Here is a 26,005-nt window from a genome sequence, read left to right as displayed (position 1 = left end):
ACATTAGTTAACACGAAAGAGAAAAGTTTCCATGTTGCATTTTCATAGATGTATCTCATCTCAATTGTTTTAATACAGTACATTGCCATCGTATGACTAGTTGAATATTATCACTGAATTATCAAAAATTACTTTCATAATTTTTTTTATATATATATTTTCAAATGATTAGATGTCCCATTTGTCCAATAGCGGCTAAAAATAACTGGTCTTGGGACACATGGTGTTTGAAGAGACGTCATCCATTCTGTGTTTAATAATTCTTTATTTTCTTATTTGTATTGTATAGAAATAGGTCTTAAAGGCGCCCCAGTGGCGAACCACATAACGACCCGGGTTCGATTCCCGAACCCATCGTTATTTGCAGAATGTCTTCCCCCCACTCTGTCTCCCGTTCCTCCTCCTCCTCTCTCTCTCTCTCTCTCTCTCTCTCTCTCTCTCTCTTTCTCTTTCTCTTTCTCTTTCTCTTTCTCTTTCTCTCTCTCTCTTTCTTTCTCTCTCTCTCTCTCTCTCTACTGAACTGCCCAGTAGAAAAAAGCTATAAAGCTAAAAAAAATTAATCTTAAAAAAAAAAAAAATAGGTCTTAAGCTATTTGGAATGGTAACATGTTAAGGGTTGAGACACTGGGAGACATCATGTGATTTATTACAGAAAGTATAGTTTCAGAAAGTGTCCCATTTGACCAATACGTTCTGTTGGCTGCTGGTGAGTGAATGAATCAGACCAGAGTGGCAGCATCTGATCTCCCACCCAGAGACCAAGGAAGACCGTCCATGTACCTCATCACCGTATGCATTTTTTGACTCTGCCATCTATTCACTTAATGACATGCCAACTGTCAAAAAGCATGCATTAGGTATGCAAACAATCAACACAGCATCTGAATAATTTTGGCCATCTGTATCATTTGCCACATTGCACGCATGTAAGCCCACTCACCCCCCCCCCCCCACTGTCCTGCAATTACCTCTCACAAAATACTCATCACACACACACTTCAGCATGCTTTGTGACTATTATTGATTAGTTTAGCAAAGACATGTAATTATTGGTTGTTATATTCTTAAAAAAAAATAATAATTTAATTATGGGTGGTGGTATCGCTACTCTAAATACAGAGTGGAGAGCACTTTGACATTGATCTAAAGACTTCACATAATTCCAAATATTACCGTCCTAATCAATTTAATTGTTTGGCTAATGGGATGTGCCCAGAGCGGTGGCGGTTGGACAATGCAATTAATGCTTTACTATAGATGTCTTATACTTAATAATGGATAAGAGTTTGGGTCCGGCGACGGACGCTCACGCCTCAGCGGCTCTGAACAGAGTCATTACGCACAGCCATTACCCAACAATGGGGCTTTAATTCCTGCTCCTCAGTCGAAGCTGCGGCAGGCTCTGGCACGCAGGCCTCTCTGTCAGCAACATGCAGGCCTCTCTGTCAGCAACATGCCTCTCCATCAGCAACACGCAGGCCTCTCTGTCAGCAACATGCAGGCCTCTCCATCAGCAACACGCAGGCCTCTCTGTCAGCAACATGCAGGCCTCTCTGTCAGCAACACGCAGGCCTCTCTGTCAGCAACATGCAGGCCTCTCCATCAGCAACACGCAGGCCTCTCTGTCAGCAACATGCAGGCCTCTCTGTCAGCAACATGCCTCTCTGTCAGCAACATGCCTCTCCATCAGCAACATGCAGGCCTCTCTGTCAGCAACATGCAGGCCTCTCTGTCAGCAACATGCCTCTCTGTCAGCAACACGCAGGCCTCTCTGTCAGCAACATGCAGGCCTCTCTGTCAGCAACATGCCTCTCCATCAGCAACACGCAGGCCTCTCTGTCAGCAACATGCAGGCCTCTCTGTCAGCAACATGCAGGCCTCTCTGTCAGCAACATGCAGGCCTCTCTGTCAGCAACATGCCTCTCCATCAGCAACATGCAGGCCTCTCTGTCAGCAACATGCAGGCCTCTCTGTCAGCAACATGCAGGCCTCTCTGTCAGCAACATGCCTCTCCATCAGCAACACGCAGGCCTCTCTGTCAGCAACATGCCTCTCTGTCAGCAACATGCCTCTCTGTCAGCAACATGCAGGCCTCTCTGTCAGCAACATGCAGGCCTCTCCATCAGCAACATGCAGGCCTCTCTGTCAGCAACATGCAGGCCTCTCTGTCAGCAACATGCCTCTCTGTCAGCAACATGCCTCTCTGTCAGCAACATGCCTCTCTGTCAGCAACATGCAGGCCTCTCTGTCAGCAACATGCAGGCCTCTCTGTCAGCAACATGCAGGCCTCTCTGTCAGCAACATGCCTCTCTGTCAGCAACATGCAGGCCTCTCTGTCAGCAACATGCAGGCCTCTCTGTCAGCAACATGCAGGCCTCTCTGTCAGCAACATGCAGGCCTCTCTGTCAGCAACATGCCTCTCTGTCAGCAACATGCAGGCCTCTCTGTCAGCAACATGCAGGCCTCTCTGTCAGCAACATGCCTCTCTGTCAGCAACATGCAGGCCTCTCTGTCAGCAACATGCAGGCCTCTCCATCAGTGGCAGGCCGCCACATTTTCAAATCCATAACGATCAGCTTTTCATAGCAGGAGAGGCCTTGCACGGAATGCTTGTGCGGTTATCTTTCTTCCAGCATGGCTGCCCGTAGCGTATCAACTGCTGTTTTGTACACATATTTTCCTGTGACTGCTTAGGCCTTAGGGCAAGTCAATTGGGCTTGATTGTAACAGTATACATGGGGTTGACTTAGGATAGAATCTGTAAATAGTACCAGGGGGGGCTGTACGTACACACACATTGTTATTATTATTGATAAACTAGGCTGACCAGACTCTCACCTTTATTTCTTTTATTAATATTTGATCTTGTTGTTTATCTTTTATTCTTTATTCTCATATATTTATGTTGTAATTTCTATTACCCTGCATGTACCTCCCCTCCCCCCTCCCCTGTGCTGCTATGACCCCTGCATGACCCCCAAGGGGGGACCAACATCTTGTCTTACAGTATCTACACAAACATCCGTGCAAAGCCTCCATTCACAGCATTTAAATAGCTCTGTGACTTCAGCGCTGTGACTTCAGCAATGAACAGGAATACTTGTTATCCATTCATTGGCAGTTGAATTCGTGGGAATAAATATAATATATATATATTTTTTTTTATCTACTTTTCTCCCATTTAAAATTTTTCTCCCATCCCAATTTCGTATTGTCCAATTCTACCCTCCCCTGTCTCGAACGTTGTTAAGCCATGCCTCCCACAAGCCGGCTGCAATGTGGACGATGCCTTGCATCACGTGTCCCCTCCGGTACTCGAGGAGGCAGCAGTCGCATCTTTTCACCTGCACAGCGCGATCTCTCAGTGTCGGGGGTCTGTGTTTGGAGGGCACGCCGCCCCCGTCGCAGGCGCACCAACCAACCTGTAGGAGTCGCTGTCCACAACGTCCGATCCCCACCCATCAGCTTCCCACCCCCTAATACTGCCAATTGTATTAGTATGAATGACCAGCCAAGCTGATAGCAATGCGGAGAGCTGGGCTCGTACCCAGCGTCTCCTGCATTGGTGGTGAGCGCCTTGCCCACTGCACCACCTAGCCGCCGGAATAAATATAATCTTATAAAAGTTAACCGTTGCGGCTTTTGAGCTGCATGGCTCACTGATACCAATTGCAACACAGACACTGATATTGACCATTTCTGACAGCTATAGGTAACTTCATTCTGTAAGAAATGGTGGGGTGAAATGTTCTTTATACAGACAGTATCATTTTGAAGCCTTAATCTAATCAAATTCCACCCTCTCTATTTATTTCCTAATGTAACTGTTAGGTAAACATTTTCATAAATACCACTGTGCTAGTACTTGTGTTAGTTCTTGTTATCTGTGAGTTTAAAGGGGCACTTCACAGAAAAACAACAGTGATTTATTTTGCACATAATCTCACACATATCCCAAGACTAAACTGTTGCACACATTGATTATCTCTATCTTTTCATCTATATCATTTAACTGAGCTGTAATTAATACAACGCAAGGATTCAACATCCTCTGATGACATCACCGGTCGCCATATTCAAACTCATTTACTTTCTATTAACTGTGAAACCAATGTGTAAAACTGTTTAGACCATTGGGATATGTGAGATTATGCACAAAATAAATCAGCATTGTTTTTCCGTTGACGTTCCCTTTTAACCGCTACTGAGTACTTGTGTACAAGTATATATATATATATATATATATATATTTTTGTATTTCTCTGTTTTCTCCCCGCGCCCAGACCTGACCTGTAGGCGTCGCTGTCCACAACACCAGTTTCCCACCCACGGCTTCCCTCCCCCCTAACCCAGCCAAACGAGTTAGTATAGCGATCAGCCCAAGCCAAGGCAATGCTGACTCTGTGAGTCGAGACCGCAGCCTCTTGCATTGGTGACGAGCGCAATCTCCGCCACGCCACCTGACCGCCCTTGTGTACAAGTATTTGATCCTGGTATCGGGTGACACTGGTATTGGTGCAACTCTAGAATTTCAGGTAACACTTGACTTAAAGCATGCAACTATAGTGGATGATAATGTGTCATTAGACTAGAGGCTCTTATAACGAGAGTTGTATGTTGAGTTGTTTTTTTGTGGAGGAGATTTTCAGTTTTGCAGGATTTTTGGAGAAAGCATGGCACTTGAGACAAAACACATTCTATCCTATATAATTTGATATGAATTCCTCTTGTTTCTTTGAAGTACATGTTTTACAGCTTGTTATTATGTTTTATTTTTTGTGGCTATCTTGGTCTATAATGATCACTTATTGTTTGTCTTGTAAGCCTATATGGGCTGGGCATACATCTGTATGTAAGACACACAAAAATATCAATCAATCAATATAACGCTTAATGTGTTCTATTTGTAATGTAATGGATGTAATTTACTATCATATATATATGGGGGGAAAAATACATTGCATTTAGGAATATCCTGCAATTGCAGAAAACGTTACCAAATGCCATTTACAGTATGCATTTCACTGAGCCCCAATCTCTTTCCAATAATGAATAGGTTCAATCTTTTGAGCGTGGCACTTATGCAATATGCTAAGTGTCCACTCTGTCACAAGCGTTAAAACCATTTAACGTACCCAAAGCTGTAAAGGAATGTGAATCACTACCCACTTTCAAAACCACTCTCAAAGAACACCTACGGGAGACTGCAATTCGAAACTGGCCCCTGTAAATGTCCCAACCCAACCCCCTCCAATGTACAGTAAATGACGAAGTATGGTTGTCAATATTCCAATGTACAGTTTTGCTTGTACAGTTGTACAGTGTCCCCCACCCACCCCTCCTACGCAACCCCTCCCCCCCCCACCCACCCAACCACCTCCAATGTAGTCGCCCCCCACCCACCCCACCTACCCAACCTCCTCCAATGTATACAGTTTCTACGTCAAATGTACACTCTTTTCTGGACTCTTTTTGTATCACAAACAGTACTGTATTTGCAAATCTGGTATGTCATAAATGTATAGATGTAGCAGTACTGTCTATCTGTATGTCGTGTATGTCATATCATATATGTTATGATAAATTGAAAATGGGGGACCCTGATGTAAACAAGACGAAAGTCTTTCTCTGGTCTGCATCCCCTTAACAATTGTATGTATTGAGCTGTACTGTATTGTACCCATTCTGCAATCTGTTAATAAAGTTTTCAATCAATCAATCAATTCAATTCAACCAATCAGAGAAAAGGCAAAAAAAATCTAATCTACGAATTCCAATCTGGCTTCAGAACATCCCACTCCACTGACACATGCCTTCTCTACTTGAACGACCACATCAAACAAGAGGTGGACGCGGGCAAATACTGCGGCATGGTCATGCTGGACCTACAAAAGGCCTTCGACACTGTCAATCACACCATTCTGATTGACAAGCTAAAAGCAATTGGTTTTGATAGTTTATCAGTGAGCTGGATACAATCCTACCTGGAGGGGAGGGAACAGATGGTGGAAGTAAACGGTACCCTATCCCCCCCCCTCACAGTGAGCTGTGGTGTTCCACAAGGAAGCATACTAGGACCGCTACTATTCCTAATTTATGCAAATGACATGTCGTCAGCTTGTGACTGCAACTTGTTCCTGTTTGCGGACGACTCAGCCCTGCTGGTCTCTGACAAGAACAAGTTACAGGTTGAAAAAGCCCTCAGCTCGGAACTAGGCAAAATCTGCATATGGCTCGCCGACAACAAACTATCATTACACATGGGCAAAACAGAGTCCATTCTCTTCGGTTCAAATAACAAACTCAGCAAGACCGACGGCTTCTCGGTTACAGTGGGTGACAATATTATCACAAGGAAAGATGAAATTACCTACCTGGGTTCCATCCTAGAGGCTAATCTTTCCTGTGACAAAATGGCATCCAATGTAATAAAAAAAAGTCAACCAACGAACGCGATTCTTGTACCGGATCTCCTCTCTGGTAAACAAGAATACCCTGAAGACTCTAGCAGGAGCACTCATTCAAGGGTACTACGACTATGCTTGCACCTCATGGTACCAAAGCACCTCAAAGGCACTAAAAAACAAATTACAAACATCTCAAAACAAGCTAGTCAGACTACTACTTGACCTGACTCCTAGAACCCACCTCACCCCTGCCCACTTTGACAACCTAGGATGGCTTAGAGTAGACGACAGAGTACAGCAACTTGCAATGGGCCTGGTCTACAAGATACACTACGCGACCAAGGTACCCATGTACATGTCAAAATACTTCCCAAAGGTCAGTGAATACCACGATCACAACACCAGAGGGAGCTCCACAAATCATGTAAAACCCAGATTCGGCTCAAACAAGGGACTAAACACGTTTCGCAATTATGCCACATCAATGTGGAACGCCCTACCTAAAGCTGTAAAGGAATGTGAATCACTACCCACCTTCAAAAACACTCTCAAAAAACACCTACGTGAGACTGCAATTCGAAACTGGCCCCTACAAATGTCCTAACCTAGTTGTACAGTAAATGACCAAGTAAGGCTTTATCAAATTCCAATGTACAGTGTAAAATGTGTGTGTGTCCCCTTCCCAACCCCCCCCCCCCCCCCCCACCTCCAATGTACAGCCCTCACCCAACCCACCCAACCCCACCCCACCCAACCAACCTCCTCCAATGTACAGTTTCTATGCCAAATGTATATACACTCCTTTTCTGGACACTTTTGTATCACAAACAGTACTGTATTTGCAAATCTGATATGTCATAAATGTATAGATGTAGCAGTACTGTCTATCTGTATGTCATGTATGTCATATATGTTATGATGAATTGAAAATGGGGGACCCTGATGTAAACAAGACGAAAGTCTTTCTCTGGTCTGCATCCCCTTAACAATTGTATGTATTGAGCTGTACTGTACTGTACCCATTCTGCAATCTGTTAATAAACTTTTCAATCAATCAATCAATCAATCAATCAATCAATCAATCAATCAATCAAAGCACCCAACGTAAAATTTCACTCTCAAAAAGGGAGTCCATTTTACATGTGTATATTTTGGTCTCTCATTGACGCAAGTCTGTCTTATCTCCGAACGCAGGAGCTGTGGACAAAAGGACGGTGGATTCTCCGCCAGGGTTACCGGACCTGACCGGACATCACGCCCGTTACAACGTGACAAACGGCACAAAGGGGCTGTTGTCAAGTGCCTCTCCTGCCTGACAACCCCCTGTTGTTCGGTCCCAAACAGAGAGGGACAACAGAGATGACATGGGTTGAAACGGTAAGGGGCTTCTAATCAGAACAAGCAGTTCCTGGAGATGTTTTATAATGTTGACTATTCTGCTTTCCTGTGATTTTTATGATGCATACTAGTCACCTTTTGACGTGTATGTATTTTGTTTGTCTTCTATAGATCTTATGGAAGAGAATCAATCAATCATCAATATTGAGGAATAATAACACGGGGATGAACGGAGATTATTACCAAGGTAATTTCAGTTTGAGGTTAATTAAACTTGGAGATCTAAGAAAACACAAGTTAATATTATATCTAATTGCTCTTTTCCACAGATTATTAAATAAACGTTTGTAGTGCAAATAACATAATATTCTACAGTTGAAAAGTTTCATTCAAAAGTCTCTTTTCAATTTGTGCTTTGCAATAACCAAAATATCACGATGGCAGCCTTTGTATTGTGGCTACGGCTAAACAATACAGTGATGACAAAATCAGCAAATGAAGATGAAGAAGGAAAAGCTCTTTCATAAAAGAAATATTTTTTATTTTCGGTCCAAAACTAGAATTGAACAAAATAGATGTCTGCATTTGGACAATCATTAGATCAACAGATCTTGTTGGTCACATTGGGTAATTGATTTCATAATAATGCCACTGTTACCAAACACAACAATAATTTACTCTGCATCCGTTGATAATTGCACACCATTTTAGGGCCATATCAGAATTTTTGATAAAGTACAGCATTGCCTGTGTTTATAGTACAATCTAATGGTAATCTAATCTTACTACATTCTAATCTCATTCATTCAAACGTACCTTTAACTTTCCTATGCCTTGAACACAAACTGTCCAACATCACTGGGCTTACAAAGAAAAACAAGTCAATATAAAGTTTTGAAATGAAACAAAAGCCTTTTCATAAAAACAAAAAGGCTAGATAAATTAAACAATATAAATGCAATACAAACGTATTTACTTACTCCTAGAATGGAGGAGAAATGCCTGCATGTCATTATGCAAAGCACACTTCATGTAATTTTCACATCGTCACTCATCATCAGTCAACATGACCGATTTTCAAAAAGCGATCATCAAAAGCGGTCTTTACGACTGGACCTGGTGGGCGTCGAACTGGTAGGGAAACGATGAGTGGATGTACTCCTGTTCCGCGGGGGAGTCGTACCTCATGAGGCAGGAGTAGTCGTCCGGCTGCGCGCAATCAAACTGCAAGTCCAGCCACTGCCTGCGGGGGGCGCTGTGCCTCCTGGGGTCCGTCAGGATCCGGTTGAGGGCCATGATGTAGCTGAGGGCCATCTGCAGGGTCTCGTACTTGGACAGCTTCTTGTCCTCGCCCCACTGGGGGACCACCTTGCGCAGGCGGTCAAAGGCTGTGTTCAGACCCTGCATCCTCTTCCTCTCGCGGGCGTTGGCCGCCATCCTCCGCCGCGTGGCCGTCTCCGGGCTCCCGGTCTCGGGCTCGGACGACTCGGGCTCGGAGTCGGTGCAACTGGGGCGACGGGACTTCATGCTTTTCCCTTAGAAAACCGAGTCAAACCACTGAATGTTGTGGTCTGTAGAGTTCTGTGGTGTCGATGACTCGGATACGCCAAAGTATTCTTTTGAGTTCCTTTCTGATAAAAATGTCTTTCTCTGAAAAAAAAAAAGGTCTTTCTCTGCCTCAGGAGAACCTCTGAGAATGGAACCATAGAACAGTTCTACTGGTTTCAAGAGCGCCTGTCCTTTGGTGCTCAATAAGATGATTGGAAATCCAGAGTGTAGTTTGTCTTTATTTCTGGTTAAAAGTCCCGGGTGTTGATGGTCTCGGAGGAAAAGACCTTGGATGCCTGTAATCCTGTGATCTTGGGTCCCAGTCTTGGGTGTGTCTGATCCTGGAGACATGGAGCGAGCTGCTTTTATAAGCCTGCTGGAAGATGAACAGGTGGCAGCAGGTGGAGTCCCTCCATCCCACCCAACCCCCCCCCCCCCCCCCCCATCTCATCCTCCATATTGCTTATAGTGAAACACACCCATGAAGACACACAAACACCCACTCCCACTCTCATGACGCACGCTCGCACGCACAAACAAAACCTTAATGAAATTCCAATTATCTTGGGCTGGTCTATCTTGGCCATGGCTTCACTCGGAGCCATGTGTTACAAACAGCAAAACGTGTACCATCTGTCCTGCAGCGCTACTCACTGACTGCAGCCGGTGGTGTCTGTCGGAGCTCTGCTGCCTTACAGTAAATGGGAGGATATAGAACCAACCTCCTAAGTCTTTTGTGCGCTATGCTGTTTTGTACAAGATTTCCACAGGCTTCCTCAACATGTAATGGATATGTGTTCTAAGGCTGCCTGTAGTGTTTTTGTGCAATTGTTCAATTAAACCAAAGTAAATTAAAACAGATTGTCAAACCACTGGACATTTTACTATGCTATTGATTAATGATTGATAACAAAATCCATTCATTACAGCTTCATCATATAAGTGACACTATTCACTGCAATTAACTGTAAATTAATCAAGAAGTGTTAATAGTCAACCAAGAGAGCATTATTATTATTGTAAAAGAGGCTCTTTGAACTCCCTCTTCAGTCCTGCGTTGTTTCTCTCTACTCTGTATCTATTTTCTATCACTATTTCCCCTCTCACTGGATACTATATCACTGTACAATAACGTCCTTTCTATAATAAAACAATATCTGTGATCTGTATTGAAAATTGCTGCTCAATTCTGTGCATTTTGTAGTCCTAATCTGTCATGGTCAAGGTCCTAAAAAAAGAACATCTAAAATTAGAATCTTAACCACATCCATAAAAGCCAGATTTTGTTCAATTACATAAGTCAACCAGAACCCCCACTGCTTTCACTTCCCTCTGCACTGGTCTCCTCCCGATGATAATGATAATCTGAGATTAGCCCTGAGGCAACAGAAGTGTAAGTGTGGCTCCATAACCTGGGGGATTTCAACAGCATATCACCCTTCTGGCCTCAGCTCTTCTCACTGGAAGGGATTAGGGATTTCAAACCATACGGGACAAGATGTCATACAGATTATCCAAGACTCATGTGCGATCCAAGAAAGAATTGGGTGCAAGTGTACAAGTGAAATATCAAATCTTCCAATATATTCAAGTATTGGTTATATAATATATATACATAATTCATTAAACGTCCAGTGTCCTTGGCTGTTTGTCAGTGCTGTGTTCTATGCTGTTCTCTTCCGTTCCGTGTTCTTAATGACCCTCAGCATGACGTATGCATTAGCGATCCTTACATGCTGCAGGCCACATGTGTGATAAATAATTTATCTGTGAAGCGGTCCGAGGAATTGAGGCAGACGGAATAATTTGTCTGTCTGTCCTATGATCCATCTGGTACCAGTGACCCAAGGGGATGAGTCATATCACACTGCCCACACACACACGCTCACACAAGTCTTAATCCAAACTGGTTTACCATCATCTTGCCTTTGACTGCATTAACAATGGCAATTGTAACTGAGGGGTACAATTCCCTGACTGTATGGTTAGATATGATACTTACTACCACTACCTCTTGTACTTTAGACTCTGGCCACCCAGTACTAGGTATGAATATGTTGAACACTCCCACCTGATAAACGGATCCAACACAAATGTACCAAATCGAAAGTTTGAGTTTTAATACATAGCAAAAGGTATGTACAACGATCACTTAATTACATTTATGATTTGAAATAGTATGCACTTTTATGGCAAATGAGTATTCGTAGGTAGATCAATATCGAATGTCCAATCTCTGATTGCGCAGGAAGCAAATATACAACCTGGAATATTTAGGGAACAATAGCGATGATACTTGAATGATTATATAGCTGGATACACTAGGGGAAGGTTCCGACTGCTTGTAGGACAGCTGGAGGGGGGGGGGGGGGGTTAGAGAGTCACTGGCTGGATCCCGTCTGGCCGAGGGTATCTTGGGAGAGTCCACAGTTGTGCGACACGGTGCCCAACGATCCTCGATCCACAGATGAATGCAGTTGGACCCTCTGTGGCCGGCGTCCTCCGGTCCACGACGGAGAGACGTGAGGCGACCTCACTGTGCAGCGCGCCGTCTCACCTGTCGTCCTCTCCGGGGGGGGGTATTTCCAACACACCGCAGTGTTGGCCTTTATCCATAGAATAATCAAAGTACTCAAAGCATAATCCAAGCCGGGGAAGGCTAGCCGTCGTCGGTAGAATAATCCAATATACAGGTCCACTCGCTCTTTGGCCTGGAGCTCCTCGGGTGCAGCTTCACGTGGGGTCAACCACCCTGGATAAGCGTCCAGCTGATGCCCGAAACGATGGGGGTGCTGATTACTATAGAACTCTTACCGCACGAGGCACTACATATGAATAGACTATTATTAGCTTAATAGAATACGTCCAACTCGACGATATAGTGCCAAATATGACTATTCAAATATTAATATACACGATGTCTCAATGCCGATACTGGGCCGAATTGGCCTTACTGCCCACACGTGGTTCGCGGGGAGGCTTTTGCGTCTGTCACTCTGTTGGAGGGTAATGAACTGGACTAAAAGAAAGCTCTACTTTAATAGCGCAGTATATATACGCACTATGAACAAATAGTACCATTAGTGGTGCGGTAGACATATTCCTACGCGGAACTAGGACTTGTCCATACATGTTGAGCGGTACGATTGAACTTGGTCTGAGGGGTATGGCGACCTGGCACCAAGGTCTCGTCCAATGGTAGAATGGAGACTATTATGGGATGTTCAGTAGACTAGAAGGGATATTCAATGCATATTGTACAAGGAATATACAGGGGATATCAGGGGATATACAAATACAATTAAATATATATATATAAATAAATATATTCGGTTTAATCTGATCCTTCAGAACAGCAATAATGACCCTTTTCACCGCCAAGATGCAGCAGACTAGTGTCTTCTACTCCCTCTCTCTCACACGCCGCTCCTTTTTCTCCCCCATGAAGTTTTCATTTCATTTCATTTAAAACTTTTATTTAAACTCGAAAGGCAACTGAGGTTTTCCTCATTTACAGTCACATCAAGTAAAAATAAAACATAAAATCACACGGCATATAAAGTCATAACAATAAGACAACAATATGAGGCAAAAAAAACAAGGATAACAAATCAATTAAAACATGTCCAACTTGATTGATAAACATTGGAGATCAAGGTATTTTATTTTTAAAGATTTTCTTTTTGAGCGTTTATCGCTTTATTCTACTGGGCAGTCCAGTAGAGAGAGAGAGAGGTGAAACGGGACACAGAGTGGGGGGAAGACATTTGACAAATAACGACGGGTTCGGGAATCGAACCCGGGTCGGCCGTGCCGCGACTCAGCGCGTTATGTGGTTCGCCACTGAGGCACCCCGGAGATCAAGGTTTTAAACTCTGCAACAGAGGGGAGAATCTTAAGCTTTAACACTTTGAGTGCCAAGGGTCCGGTTCCCCGGAACCCCGTTGCGTGCCAACACCCACTTCAATGATAGAGCTCTCATATTTGCGAACACAAACTATCTTAAATTATGGCTGTGTATAATATGGCCGTCGCTTATCAATGACTTGTTTGCAGTCAACATTGTCGAAAAGGATTGTTTTTTTAATCGGTTCATTTCCGTTTTCTACCATTTTGGAATACACAAAAAACATTGAATTTTTTTGGCCTATTTATGAATCGTTTTCAAATAAACGCTAGATTATCGATAGTATATGTGTACTTATGCACGCTAGGCAAGTGGGCTGAAAAATCGATTATCTTATTTCCTGATCAGCACACACACACACACACACACACACATACACACAGGGCCCACGTTGATATATCTGTGAAAAAAGCTCTGATTATCCCAAGACTGGTAAAATAGATTCCTTACCTCAGATCAGATGTTCTCCAAAAAGATTATTCCAATTCCTGATCGGCATTCCAAATATCGATCGCGTTTATTGGTCCAACGCTGGGTACTGGAAACGCACATTATCCGCTGTTCTGGTGGTCGGCGATGACTTCGATCGTCTCGGGTTACTTGTCTGACAAGTAAAATGTGGAAGCAGGACTTTTTTTTCTCCATGCGTTTCATTCAATCTATCCGGAGAGACGATAGGGGGCGGTATTTTCCCAATGGAGCTCAGTGTTCCAGTGGTAACGTGAGGCTAGATTGATGAAATATGAATGGAAATCGCTAATAAAAATAAAAAATTATCAAAAACTAGATCTCTCGTCTCTCTGGCACTCAACGGTTGGCATGAACTAACGAGAAATCTCGTCGTTGGCACTCAAAGTGTTAAGGACTGTTGATGACCTAGAGGGGCTTCAAGTTCAAGTTTGTTTTTATTTGTCACATATAAGGTACTTTACAGTGAAATGCTTGGTTCTGTATGAGCCCCTGAGAATGTGATTCATACAGTAAAAAAGTAAGTAAAAGAGGAATAACAATATACAATACAATATACAAACTAAAGTACAATCTAAGTACAATGAGTAAAAAATGCAGACAATGAGGTACAGATGCAGACAATGAGGTACAAAAACTTTAAGGCAAGGTGCAAATGAGGTATGAATGTAGTGCAAATCTCTTCAAAGTCAAAGTCAATGTGCAAGACATACAGAGAAATTAAATTGTGTTTCCCCCTTCCCACGTGTATATAAAAAAACAAGATCTAATAAACATAAAATAACATATATAGCATATGGACAGTATAAAGTCAAAGTCAATGTGCAAGACATACAGAGAAATTAAATTGTGTTTCCCCCTTCCCACGTGTATATAAAAAAACAAGATCTAATAAACATAAAATAACATATATAGCATATGGACAGTATACAATGTACAGTAGCTTTAAAAAGTGAATAAATTGATAAATATAATAGTGTTAAAGTGTCTAAAGTGAGTGTTAAGGTGAGTGTTTGTTTAAAGTGAGTGTGTGCATATGGATGTGTGTGCAATGTAGTGTAGTGTAGTGTAGATGGATGGGTTGATGATGTTACATAGTCATTGATGGCCTGGGCCCAGGAGTTCAAAACGTGTAATCCCTATTGATTGATTGATTGATTGACATTTTTAATTAACAGATTGCAGAATGGGTACAGTACAGTACAGCTCAATACACACAATTGTTAAGGGGATGCAGACCAGAGAAAGACTTTCGTCTTGTTTACATCAGGGTCCCCCATTTTCAATTCATAATGAGTTGAAATGAATGAATCCAAATCTGATCCGATCAGATGGGGATTAAAAGTTTTGAACTCCTGGGCCCAGGGGATAGAAGCTCCATAGCAAAATGCACAAGTACCAACAACCCTTGACACAAATGACAGCTTTTCAAATATCCTCTAAATATTTCACGCTTTTTTAATCACTTTCTAATCGGATAAAAAAAAAGTTAATTGATTGGGGTAAGATCTGAAAAAGATTGGCAACTATCCTCAAACGACTTAAACGTGAACTCTGTCACGTTATCCTTTCGTCTTCTGTGTCGTCTTGGGCCATCTATTACACAGTGTAACTCATGTCATTGTGAATCGGGGGGTGAAAAAAAACCTAAAAGCTTGGGAGGGGGGGGGGGGGCATAGATGCAGGTTATTAATGATTCATCATTATCAGAAGCCCATCATAATGCCTGTCCCTGATAGTGGGTCATGGACACAAGCTGAAGCTGTCTGGTCATTTTGGGATGGACTGGTTAGCTGTGCAATTAGGCATAATAATCCCATCTCGCAGTTGGTTCATTGATTACAGATTGGTGTAGTTGGCCAGCTGCTGCGTGTCTTGCCTCAGACGTTGTTGGTCCTGCCCTTCAGTGTCTTCTAGCCTTGTTGTTCTGAATCCCTCACATGATTGGCTTGTCTGAGCACCGGTAGCTAAACTAGTCCCTCTGTCAAAAGCCATATGTCACAAGAAAAGGAGTGACCCGTCTGCTCAGATGGTGTCAAATATCATAATACGCCCGGAGAGAATGAGATTAGTCCTTATGGAGATTAGGCCAGGAGCGTATGCTTTAGCCTGGGGGGGAAAGTGGGGAAAAGGGGATTCCCTACTGTATGGTCTGGCATGACTTGATGGATCTCATTAAATCCAATAGTAATTTTTTAATGATTATTGTAAGTTACGTACACTGCTGATCTTGTATTTCGGTTCAGGCCAAGACTATTAAAAATGTCAGCATACAGATTGTGTGTGAATGGGGAGGGTATTTAAATGGTATCAGTGTAGGTGGGACGATTGTCAGCTAAACTGTCACAGATCCATGCATGATTTAAAGGCGCTGTAAGTGCTATTTTGCCCTACATTCTGACAGCCGTCACTGATATAGAGTGTCCCTCTGCTCTGCAGTAAACACAATTCCCATTCACGGGTTATCCAATCAGGAGAAAGAACCCTAGATATCTTTGACTTATTTCAAGAAATCTTGCCAAGCCTAATTGTTTTACTGCTCCGTTGATGCGGATTATTTTAGAGTTCTCTCTCCTGATTGGATGAAGTGGGAACGGGATACCAAATGTATTTAGTTTTTACTGCAGAGTGGAAGGACTGGGAGACTCATGTTACTGACCAAACACTGATTGCCGTCAGAATGTAGAACTATTATTTTAAACCACATATTTTAACAAAGAAAATACTACTTATTTGTCCTGCCAGAACTCACTTCGTCCATTATTGTACTGAGATGCACATGTAATATTATGGTCTGTAGGCTATGTATGCATGTACGCAGGCATGCGTCTCAACAGTGATACTTCTAAGCACACATATATTTTCATGTTCATTGCTTCATTGTTGACAGTGTATTGTGCTGTTTTACAATTTACTTATATCGTCTGCGGATATGAGGAACAAACTGTGTTCTCATTGGAGGAACACAGCATTTTCATCTTCACTAGGAAATGATCCAGCACACCCAACTAGTTAGTTAGCATTAGGTAAGAAAGGACAGGGATTGGATTGGATTAGGGTTACAAACTGTGTAGAACATTTTACCTTTAGGTAAGAGAATGACAAATTGGTTGAGGTTCAATTTCAGATTATGAGGCTATTGTCAAACCTTGGGGCTAACAGTAAGGCTTAATGTTGATGTTGTAGGTTAACAGAGATGTAGTGATGTAAGCACACACTGGGTCTGCATGAAGTACCGTTTGTTTCATGTGGAAAGCGGGCCGGCAGACCTGCTCTGTGGTCTAGTACTAGTACTGTTGACACAGCCAGCCACTGTCTGTTTGAATGGTAGATTTAGTAAGATCTCGATAACTTCTTGAATGATAAAAAGAAAAAAGCACAAATTATCTAAAGGTTCAGTTAAATTGAGCTGAAGCTAGTCAATAGCCTACATGACATCAATATAATAATAATAATAATAATAATAATAATAATAATAATAATAATAATAATAATAATATACTTTATTTGTAGAGCACGTTTCAGACAAGAATTGCAGCCCAATGTGCTTCACAGCAGAAATGGAGACATATGTATATAATTTGCATAACATTTACAGAATAAAAGCGATGCATAAAGTGCAGACAGAATAAAAAACCAGTGCAATAAAATAGCTCTCATTTACAGTGCAATACTCATCAAAATAGACATAGAATTAGAATAAAATGGTGCAATAAAATAGTTCTCATTTACAGTACAATACTCATTGTGTGGATGTAATGAGCCTAAGTGGCAGAATGTATTAAAGACTAAGGTGAAGAGGTAAGTTTTTTGCTTACTTTTGAAAATATTTTGTGATCTAGCCTCCCTAATGTGATAGGTAAGGTGTTCCATGGCTTTGGTGCGTAATTAGCAAAGGCTGCATCCCCGAATCTCTTTTGGCTGTTGCTGGGAACCTTCACTAAACCAGTAGTAGATCCTGACAGAGGGGCTTGAGAGCTAAGAGCTTTTTTTATTCTTAACTCTGGGTTTTCAATCATTTTCTCACTAAACCAATTTTTCCCCAGACTCATGATTACTACTCCAATACATATTCCATCTACCAATCAGCCAGCAAGCAGACCAGCAGCTGGTCAGATGAGGCTGGGGGGTGTAATTAGGTCACGTAAGGTGAATGTAATTTCATGCCTATTTGAACTCTCTTCCCCTCTAATTGGACTGATTAGCAAGGCTTAATAAGAGGCCTTGCACGGAATGTTTGTGTAGTTCTTTCTTCCAGCATGGCTGCCTGTAACCATTGGTAACCACTTTCAAAAGAAAATGTCTCATTTCTGTGCAGTGTAAACAAAAGCACGATATTACTGTTCTACTGTGACATATTTACAAGATCCAGTAATAAGGCACCAAATTATGATGTTATTAATATATATACATTTCTTATATCAACAACACATAGCAACCGTTGTCTCTTCCATTGCCATGTACAAAACAATAGTTGCTAGCTATGTTACAGGCAGCCATGCTGGAAGACAAATAACTTCACAAACATTCTGTGCAGGGCTTCCATTGGCTTCCGAGCTTAGTCAGTTCCGTGTTGAATGCAGTTAAGGTCTATTGATTGATTAAAACCTTTATTAACAGATTGCAGAATGGGTACAATACAGTACAGCTCAATACACACATTAGATTAGAGTGGTGGCAACCAAGCGATAAATCGCGAACCCCCTGCTGGCAACCAATGTGTTAAGGGGATGCAGACCAGAGAGACTTTCATCTTGTTTACATCAGGGTCCCCCATTTTCAATTCATCATGATATTTATGACATACACGACATACAGATCTGTTACATCCAGACATTTATGACATACAAGATATACAAATATACAGTACTGTTTAAGAGACAGAGATCATAAAAGAAAATACATACATTCGAGGGGGAAGAAACTGTACATTGAGGGGGTTGGGTGGGTGGACATTTGGACATTTACCGGGGCCAGTTTCAAATTGCAGCCCCCCGTATGAGCTCTTTGAGAATGGTTTTGAAGGAGGGTAGGGATTCACATTCTTTTACGGCTGTGGGTAGGGCGTTCCACATTGTTGTGGCGAAATGTGTTTAGTCCCTTGTTTGAGCCGAATCTGGGTTGAACATCATTTGTGGAACTCCCTCTCGTGTTGTGGTCGTGGAATTCACTGACCTTTGGGAAGTATTTCGACATGTACATGGGTACCTTAGTGGTGTAGTGTATCTTGTAGACCAGGCCCATTGCAAGTTGCTGTACTCTGTCGTCTACTCTAAGCCATCCTAGGTTGTCAAAATGGGCAGGGGTGAGGTGGGTTTCTTTTGGGAGTAAGGTCAAGCAGTAGTCTGACCAATTTGTTTTGTGATGTTTGTAGTTTGATTGATTGATTGAAAACTTTATTAACAGATTGTAGAATGGGTACAATACAGTACGGCTCAATACACACAATTGTTAAGGGGATGCAGACCAGAGAAAGACTTTCATCTTCTTTACATCAGGGTCCCCCATTTTCAATTCATGATGACATTTATGACATACACGATATGCAAATATACAGTACTGTTAAAGAGATCCTAACAGAAAATATGTACATACGAGGGGGAGGAGACTGTACATTGGGAGGGGGTGGGTGCAAGGTGCAAGCATAGGGAGGGGGGGGGGGGGGGGGTTGGACATTTACGGGGGCCAGTTTCGAATTGCAGCCTCCTGTAGGTGCTCTTTGAGAGTGGTTTTGAAGGTGGGTAGTGATTCACATTCCTTTATAGCTGTGGGTAGGATGTTCCACATTGATGTGGCATAATTGCGAAACGTGTTTAGTCCCTTGTTTGAGCCGAATCTGGGTTTTGTGGAACTCCCTCTGGTGTTGTGGTCGTGGAATTCACTGACCTTTGGGAAGTATTTCGACATGTACATGGGTACCTTAGTGGTGTAGTGTATCTTGTAGACCAGGCCCATTGCAAGTTGCTGTACTCTTGTCGTCTACTCTAAGCCATCCTAAGTTGTCAAAATGGGCAGGGATGAGGTGGGTTCTAGGAGTAAGGTCAAGCAGTAGTCTGACCAGTTTGTTTTGTGATGTTTGTAATCTTGTTTTTAGTGCCTTTGAGGTGCTTTGGTACCATGAGGTGCAAGCATAGTCGTAGTACCCTTGAATGAGTGCTCCTGTTAGTCTTCAAGGTATTCTTGTTTACCAGAGAGGAGATCCGGTACAAGAATCGTGTTCGTTGGTTGACTTTTTTTTTATTACATTGGATGCCATTCTGTCACAGGAAAGATTTACCTCTAGGATGGAACCCAGGTAGGTAATAATTTCATCTTTCCTTGTGACAATATTGTCACCCACTGTAACAGAGAAACCGTTGGCCTTGCTGAGTTTATTTGATCCAAAGATAATGGACTCTGTTTTACCCAGGTGTAATGATAGTTTGTTATCAGCAAGCCAGGTGCAGATTCTGCCGAGTTCAGAGCTGAGGGCCTTTTCAACCTGCAACTTGTCCCTGTCAGAGACCAGCAGGGCTGAGTCGTCCGCAAACAGGAACAAGTTGCAGTCACAAGTAGGGATGGGCGTGAGTAATCGATGAGAAAAATCTATCTTAAATTATTAATAATTGTTATGAAAGACATTTTACATTTTTTTTTTACATATTTGTTTCACATGTTTGTGTAAGATTATAACTGTTTGTTGGTTTCCTTAAACATATACGTGAATGAACAAAATTAAGTAAAAAAAAAATTATAATAAAGAATTTCTAAAATTATTATTTGTATTTTTATTTTTTTTATTCCCCCCCCCCCCTTTTCGAGTAATACACGATCACGCGAGTATAGCATGCGATCAATCGATCTGGATTTTTCTTTAAAATGCCCATCCCTAGTCACAAGCTGATGACATGTCATTTGCATAAATTAGGAACAGTAACGGTCCTAGTATGCTTCCTTGTGGAACACCACAGCTCACTGGGAGGGGGGGGGGGGGGGGGTAGTGTACCATTTACCTCCATCTGTTCTCTCCCTTCCAGGTAGGATTGCATCCAGCTCACTGATGAACTATCACAACCAATTGCTTTTAGCTTGTCAATCAGAATGGAGTGATTGACAGTGTCGGCTAACGGCATCATTGGCGCGCTGGTTGTCACGGAGGGGAGGGGGTGCTCCACGGGGAAGGAGCACACTCTCCAATTGACGGAACACAGCGTGAGGAGAGCGTTCTTGGGGGTGAACACTGGGAAAGCTGCAGGCCCAGATGGGATAACAGGACGAATACTTAAGTCCTGTGCCAATCAGCTGGCCCCAGTGTTCACCACTATATTCAACCGATCCCTGGCCGAGTCCGTGGTCCCTGCCTGCTTCAAGGTGTCCACTATAATCCCTGTGCCAAAAAACTCCTCCTCAGCAGGCCTAAATGACAACAGACCAGTGGCACTCACCTCTGTGGTCGTGAAATGGTTTGAGAGGCTGGTCAAGGATTACATCTGTGCCTCCCTTCCCAGTAACATGGACCCATTGCAGTTTGCATACAGGACAAACGGGTCCACTGACAACGCGGTCTACCAGGTACTGCACAACACCCTTTCTCACCTTGACAGTCAGAAGGGGGGATATGTGAGATTGCTGTTCATTGACTATAGTTCAGCTTTCAACACCATAGTTCCCACGGACCACCAGACTGGTTGATAAGCTGATTGATCTGGGTCTGAACCCCGCCCTGAGTGCCTGGATCCTGGACTTTCTGACCAACAGGCCCCAGGCAGTCAGGGTGGGTGGACACACCTCCAACTCAATCTCCCTGAGCATCGGGTCCCCCCAGGGCTGTGTTCTCAGCCCCCTGCTGTACTCACTGTACACACATGACTGTGTGGCCAGGTTCAGCTCCAACTCCATAGTGAAGTTTGCGGAAGACACAGTGGTGGTGGGGCTGATCTCTAACAATGACGAGAAGGCCTACCGGGAGGAGGTTGATGTACTGGCACGTTGGTGCCGGGATAACAGCCTACTCCTGAACATTGGTAAAACCAAGGAGCTGATCGTGGATTTTAGGAGAATACAGCAGGGGACACACACGCCACTGTGGATAAATGGGGCTCGTAGACAGGGTGAGCAGTTTTAAGTACCTGGGAGTCCACATCACAGAGGACCTGACATAGTCAACTCACATAGACACTGTGGTAAAAAAGGCAAAACAGCGCCACTACCACCTGAGACAATTAAGGAAGTTCAGAGTATCAGGGAAGATACTCCACTCCTTCTATTCCGGGGCTGTAGAGAGTATTCTGACTGGGAACATCACTGCCTGGTTTGGAAATAGCACGGCCCAGGATAGGAAGGCCCTACAGAGAGTGGTGCGCTCAGCAGAATGGACTATGGGTATTGCACTACCACCCCTGCAGGACTTATACAATAGGAGGTGCAAATCCAGAGCCTGTAGAATAATGAAGGGCCTCACCACCCCAACAGCCTGTTCAAGCTGCTGTGGTCAGGCAAGCGCCTCCGTATACACGCAACAAGAACAGAGAGACTAACGCCACACGCACACCAGCCGCGCGTGCATGCGAGAACGCGCGAGTGGCCGGGCACACCGAGTCCCGACTTCAGAGCGGGCGGAAGCGCACGGAGGAAGGCACATTTACATTGGAACAGCTCTAAATGCCTAGTCTATATGGGAAGTCAGTCCCCATTTTTTAAAGATTTTTTTAAGATGTCCAGTAACAGTTCCAGTGTTCTATTGTCCATTTTTCATGTATAACCCGTTATCTCATTAATTATAATGTTAGAATACATTTTAGAATTATTAAATCAGTGACTGTACTCGTGCAAAAGTATAGTATGGTTTATTTGTATTGGGAAAGATAGACACATTAGCTGGTTGAAAGTGAAGCGCTGGTCGCCCGCCTTCGCGCGTGGCTGGTGTGTTTGCGCCGTGAGGCTCAGCTTCTTCCCTCAGGCCATCAGAAGAATGAACACTGATCTCTCCACACACAAGCACACATGAACATACACAACACAACATTCTGCACTCGCACACACACAAACGCACCATAGGTCACTTTAAACACACAAGAAAAGAACACCTTAAGAAAATAACTTGTTGTGATTGTTGCATAGTATAGCTAGTAACAGCACGTATAGCATAGGGACATAGAAGAAAAACTGCACATTGTATAGAAGTGTACATAGGATCCAGTGCCTTTAAGCGATTGATTAATATGTCTATTTACCATGTGTATTCTAGTTCTTATTATTACTACTATTACTATTGTTTTATTGCACAATCGTAGCAGGCATGGCCAAACGCATTTCACTGTATGCCCTGGTATGTATGCGATTAATAAACTCTTGAATCTTGAAAGCCTTTTGGAGGTCCAGCATGACCATGCCGCAGTATTGGCCCGCGTCCACCTCTTGTTTGATGTGGTCGTTCAAATAGAGAAGGCATGTGTCAGTGGAGTGGGATGTTCTGAAGCCAGATTGGAATTCGTAGATTAGATTATTTTCCACAAGGTACTTTTCGACCTGTTCGTATACTATTTTTTCCATGACTTTCGAGATGGAGGTAAGAATAGAAACAGGGCGGTAGTTGCCTGGGTCTAATTTGCTGCCTTTTTTGTGCAGGGGGGTCACTCTCGCGATTTTGAACTATTTGGGGACGTATCCATTTTATGGAGAGGTTTATTATGTGGTGATGACTGGGGTGATGGTGGCTGCTTAGTCTGATGAATTTGGAGGATATTGTCATGGCCAGTGGCCTTATTAGGTTGGAGGGCGCTCAGTTTTTTGAGCACCTCATCTGTTGTTACCATTTCGAGTTTGAAGTCATCTTTGCGGACCCCTAGGTTTTTGTAGAAGGCTAGGATGTGTTCTACCCCAAAATGCCCTGAGTGGGAGGGTAGTTTATTAAGCAGTGTTGTGGCTATGTTTGTAAAGAAAATGTTTAGGTATTTGGCCACATCCAGCTTGTCTGTGATGAGGGTGTTTTCTGTCTAAATGGTGATGCTTGTAAATCTGTTTTTTTTAGTAATTTCCAAAGTTCACAGGGTTTTCTTTTGTTTCTCAGTTTTATCATTGATGAAATTCTTTTTTTGCAGATTTGATCATGGTGTTTACATCGTTTTTTTTTTATCTACTTTTTCTCCCCATTTTTCAATTTTTTCTCCCGTCCCCAATTTCATATTGTCCAATTCTACCCTCCCGTCTCGAACGTTGTTAGGCCACGCCTCCCACAAGCCGGCTGCAATGTGGACGAAGCCTTGCATCACGTGTCCCCTCCGGTACTCGAGGAGGCAGCCGTCGCATCTTTTCACCTGCACAGCGCGATCTCTCAGCGGCGAGGGTCTGCGTGGGAGGGACACGCCGCCCTCGTCGCTTCCTGATTCTACTGCGCAGGCGCACCAACCGACCTGTAGGAGTCGCTGTCCACAACGTCCGATCCCCACCCACCAGCTTCCCACCCCCTAATACTGCCAATTGTATTAGTATGAACGACCAGCCAAGCTGGTAGCAACGCCGAGAGCTGGGCTCGAACCCAGCATCTCCTGCGTTGGTGGCGAACGCCTTGCCCACTGCGCCACCTAGTGTTTACATAGTTTCTTAGGGCCCGCGTCCACCTAGCGCATATTTCTCCGTGAAACATGCTGGGAGTGCGCCGGCAGCGCTGGCATGCAGCGCATCTTGTAGATGACGGAGAGAAATCTACAGCCATGCCGCGGTTTTGCACATATTATAGCATATTTGAATAACTTTATTGTATATTAATTATATATATAGTTATTGCCTGACACCACAGTTCGCCCTTTGCTTTTTATTAGCTTTTTAGTAGTGTATTCGTGTAGTTATTATTATTAGTTTTGTCGCGAATCTCAATGGTCTGTGGGAGACAGCCAGACAGGCAGGCAGCTCCGGTGTCAGGTTACAAACAGAGTGGTAGATGAATGGCTGTGATTGGTTGTCTGAAAATGAGCCCAGCGCATCGCTCTGAAAGTTGAGAAAGTTTCAACTTTAAGCCGCACAAAAAAAGCTGAGAAAAGAAGCCGACGGCAGCGCACTTCCTAGAGGCGGCCGCATGCGCTCCCTCCCCATTGGAATACATTGAAAACAGATGCGTGCGGTCAGAAATATGCGCCAAGTGGACGCGGGCCCTTAGTCTGTTTCTTTGTTGTTTGAGTTCAACCACGTGGGCTTGGAGATCACTGTTTGAGCTTTTGGCAAGCTTTGACTGACTTTTATTAAGTTCAGAGCATTTTTGTCTCTGGTTTTCATAGCGGGTCAGTATGTCTGAGTGCATCCATGGCTCAGCGCGATTTTTAACCCTGGTGGTTCTTAGGGGGCCATGTTGTTTAGTATTGATGAGAATTTGGTTTTGAATCCAAGCCATGTTTCTTCAACTAGTGTACCACTGAGCTCATGTGACCAGGCTGCGTGAATATTAAAGGCAACCAATCCATTTCATAATCATTCAGAAGTGAATCTGCCTCGCGCATTTCATAATCATTCAGAAGTGATGTACAGTGACTGCCTTGCGCATTTCATAATCCATTTCATAATCATTCAGAACTCAGAAGTGATGTACAGTGACTGCCTCGTGCATTTCATAATCATTCAGAAGTGATGTACAGTGACGAGTGAATCTGCCTCGCGCATTTCATAATCAGTCAGCAGCCTGCGTCCTCCACTGCTGCCGCTTGCTCCTTGGAGCTGCCGCTTGCCTGCCGCATGGGGGCGGGGGGTCGCGGCCAATCAGAGAAAAGCTGAACACAAAGTTGGTTGCCTTTAATATTCACGCGACCAGGCTCTTTTTACCGCATGGTGACATAAACAAGTTCACAATAACTGTTACGAAGGATCAGATTAAACCGAATATATATATTTATTACTTGATATATATTGCATAGTATTTGTATATCGTCTGATATCCCTTGTGTATTCTTTGTACATATACACGGAATATCCCTTTAACCTAGTACAGACCATAATATTTCGTTCTCCTATTGGACAGCGGTCCCTTAGGCGCCACTGCCATACCCCCAGGGTCTGGTTCAAAGTCACCGACAAAGACTTGCCTGGACATGAACGGCTCTGCGCCAGAATACGAGACAGGAATAAGGCTGGTACTAGTTTGTTCGCCTAACGTATAAATATGGCGCAGGTGAATACAGAAGTAGTTCGAGTTACCCAATAAGTTGAAGCCTCACCCACGATACAACGTGCGGTGAAGTATGGCCTGTTTGGCTCCAAATAGAGCATTGAGACCGCGTGCGAATTGATAACTGAAGTATCAGAGTTTAACGCTGTACCGTCGAGTTCGACCTATTCTATTAATTCAGTAATAGTCTATTTATGTATAGTG

At 43.3% G+C, this 26,005-nt stretch overlaps 1 protein-coding gene across 1 annotated transcript; it reads right to left on the bottom strand.

The window, feature by feature from the left end:
- Nucleotides 1-8,849: 8,849 nt before the first annotated feature.
- atoh7 (atonal bHLH transcription factor 7) lies at nt 8,850-9,272 on the bottom strand (the record flags this gene model as incomplete). The annotated part of the gene is made up of 1 exon (XM_084321776.1): nt 8,850-9,272. One exon carries the CDS (start codon nt 9,270-9,272, stop codon nt 8,850-8,852), a length of 423 nt encoding a protein of 140 aa, XP_084177902.1.
- Between the last annotated feature and the right edge of the window lie 16,733 nt (nt 9,273-26,005).

The sequence above is a fragment of the Notolepis coatsorum genome, assembly GCF_963971535.1.
Source record: "Notolepis coatsorum genome assembly, chromosome: 9".
In the NCBI taxonomy this organism is placed as follows: Eukaryota; Metazoa; Chordata; class Actinopteri; order Aulopiformes; family Paralepididae; genus Notolepis; species Notolepis coatsorum.
This window is presented reverse-complemented; position numbering and strand designations above follow the sequence as displayed.